The sequence below is a fragment of the Nanorana parkeri genome, unplaced genomic scaffold (genome assembly GCF_000935625.1).
Source record: "Nanorana parkeri isolate BGI_ZX_2015 unplaced genomic scaffold, ASM93562v1 scaffold316, whole genome shotgun sequence".
Taxonomy (NCBI): domain Eukaryota; kingdom Metazoa; phylum Chordata; class Amphibia; order Anura; family Dicroglossidae; genus Nanorana; species Nanorana parkeri.
The window spans coordinates 600,694-602,621 of NW_017306584.1; the positions used below are offsets into that span (position 1 = coordinate 600,694).

At 53.0% G+C, this 1,928-nt stretch overlaps 1 protein-coding gene across 1 annotated transcript in view; it reads left to right on the forward strand.

Annotated features, from left to right (window-relative positions):
• Window positions 1-313: 313 nt before the first annotated feature.
• KDM1A (lysine demethylase 1A) overlaps window positions 314-1,928 on the forward strand; it is a 33,344-nt gene continuing 31,729 nt past the window's right edge. Inside the window, exon 1 of the mRNA XM_018558021.1 lies at window positions 314-822. Coding sequence (XP_018413523.1) covers window positions 517-822 — 306 coding nt within the window. The 5' untranslated portion in view covers window positions 314-516. The remainder of the gene's footprint in view (window positions 823-1,928) is intronic.

Here is a 1,928-nt window from a genome sequence, read left to right on the forward strand (position 1 = left end):
CAAATAAATCCTGACCGAGGTTTACTCATTCTGCACTCTAAAGCACATTTTGCCGTTTGATACACTTTAATAGACATCTAGTAAACCCTGCTAATCAGAGAGCAATTGTCCAGAGCCAAATCCGGGAATAATGGGCGAGTATGGCACAGCTCCTTGGATGCTGGTAGACTATAAGTGAATCAGTCTCAGACAGCGGCTCCATAGCTTCTTCTTTTAAAGCCCTACGATCACGTGACGTGCAGCGGAGGATACCCTGAGGGGAGGGGCGCCGACAGCGGAGACTGCAGGTGAGGAACAGCACATAGCGCGAATGGGCGGTTCGTCCGAGGGGCGGGGTCTGAGACTGGGCTGCGCGCTCCCGCTACGGACCGCCGTGTGCTCGAGCCTCGCAGACACAAAGCTTCGGTCGCCGGTGTGTGCAGCGCAGTGTCAACTACTCCACCCATCATCGGCGCACTGAGCCCACCTCTACCCCACAGGCCCTCCTCCTTACTCAAGAGCCGCCATCTAAACCCAATGCTAGCTGCAAAGAAACCAGAGTCCACCGGGGGCGGCGGCGGCGAGAACGGCACGGAGTCTCAGCCTCCTGTCCCTTCTTCGGCCTCATCATCCTCGTCGTCGTCTTCCTCCTCCTCCGGGATCATGGCCTCTCCGGACGCCGGGGCGTCACTAGAGAGGACCCCCAGGAAGAAAGAGAGAGCCTCCCCCGGGGCCGAGCATGGCCCGCCCTCCGCAATCGGGATCATGGCGGGAGCAGGGGGGGCCGGGGGGTTACCGGAGACCCCGGAGGGGCGCAGGACCAGCCGCAGGAAACGAGCCAAGGTGAGACCTTCATCAGTGTACTGGGAGATCAAGGAGATCCCTGCTCCACCATTGAGCTTCCTGCTAGCAGGCCATGCATTGCCCAATACATACAAAGCTGCCCATTGGCAATCAACACGGAGAGAATTTCCAGCGTGCAGGAAAATCTTTCATGTCATTTCCAGGGGGCAGTGACAGCAGCTTTCCCTATGCAGATGCTGGATCTGGAGCATCATAACACATTGGGTGTTGTAGCTGTACATGGCGGAATAGTAGTATTTTAAAGAGGCTATTCATAAGCTTTCATAAAAGCGCATGCGGTGCTGTGCGTCGTCAAGAGGCTTCTGTAAGAACCAGGAAGAGGGACCCAATGTAAGAGAAGATGGCGGCACAGGACTTGGTGTGCACTGTGGCAGATTACAGTAGGACAAAGCTGGATTTGCAGGGTGTGTGAGTATGTTTATTGGGGATAACCCAGAAAACAAGGTAAGAGGGGGTGCAAAACCCCCCAAAATTGGGGGGGATATCAGCTAAATAGGATCAGAAAAAAGTCTAGTACCTGGTTCATAGTAGTCCACCATAACCTTTCAGAGTGTGGTTGCTATGGGCAACTGCTGTGCTTTACTGTCCGTGTTTGTAGATCAGGCTCATAAGTCATGTATGAACACTTTTGTTTGTTGATATATGGCTGTTGGCAGAATTGTGCCCATATTTTTGACTTGTCCTCTGGCCAGCGATAGATCCCGGTGTAAAGCATTTCTAACCCTTGTAGACAGGCGTAGTAGATGTGATGGCACTGCTGCAGCCGTGGTGCCCTTCACTTCCTGGCTTTGTGCAGTTCATTGTACACCATCTGCTGTAGGGGGAACAATGGGCCCATAGGAGAGGGGAGAGCTGCTCTAACAAAGGCGCAGGCCTACACAAGTCTCACATCTTCTTGTCAATGGCAAAACTAAAGCATGGAAATGGTCCAAAAATACATAGTGTGTCGTACTTTAAGGGATCCCTTTTGTGGATATAATGGAGCCTTCCACATCCTATAAAGACAATGAAGGCTTTTCTATGACAGCAGTTCAGAGATGGCTCCAGGAATAGATTGCTCTACCCCCCCCCCCCCCATGGGGCTG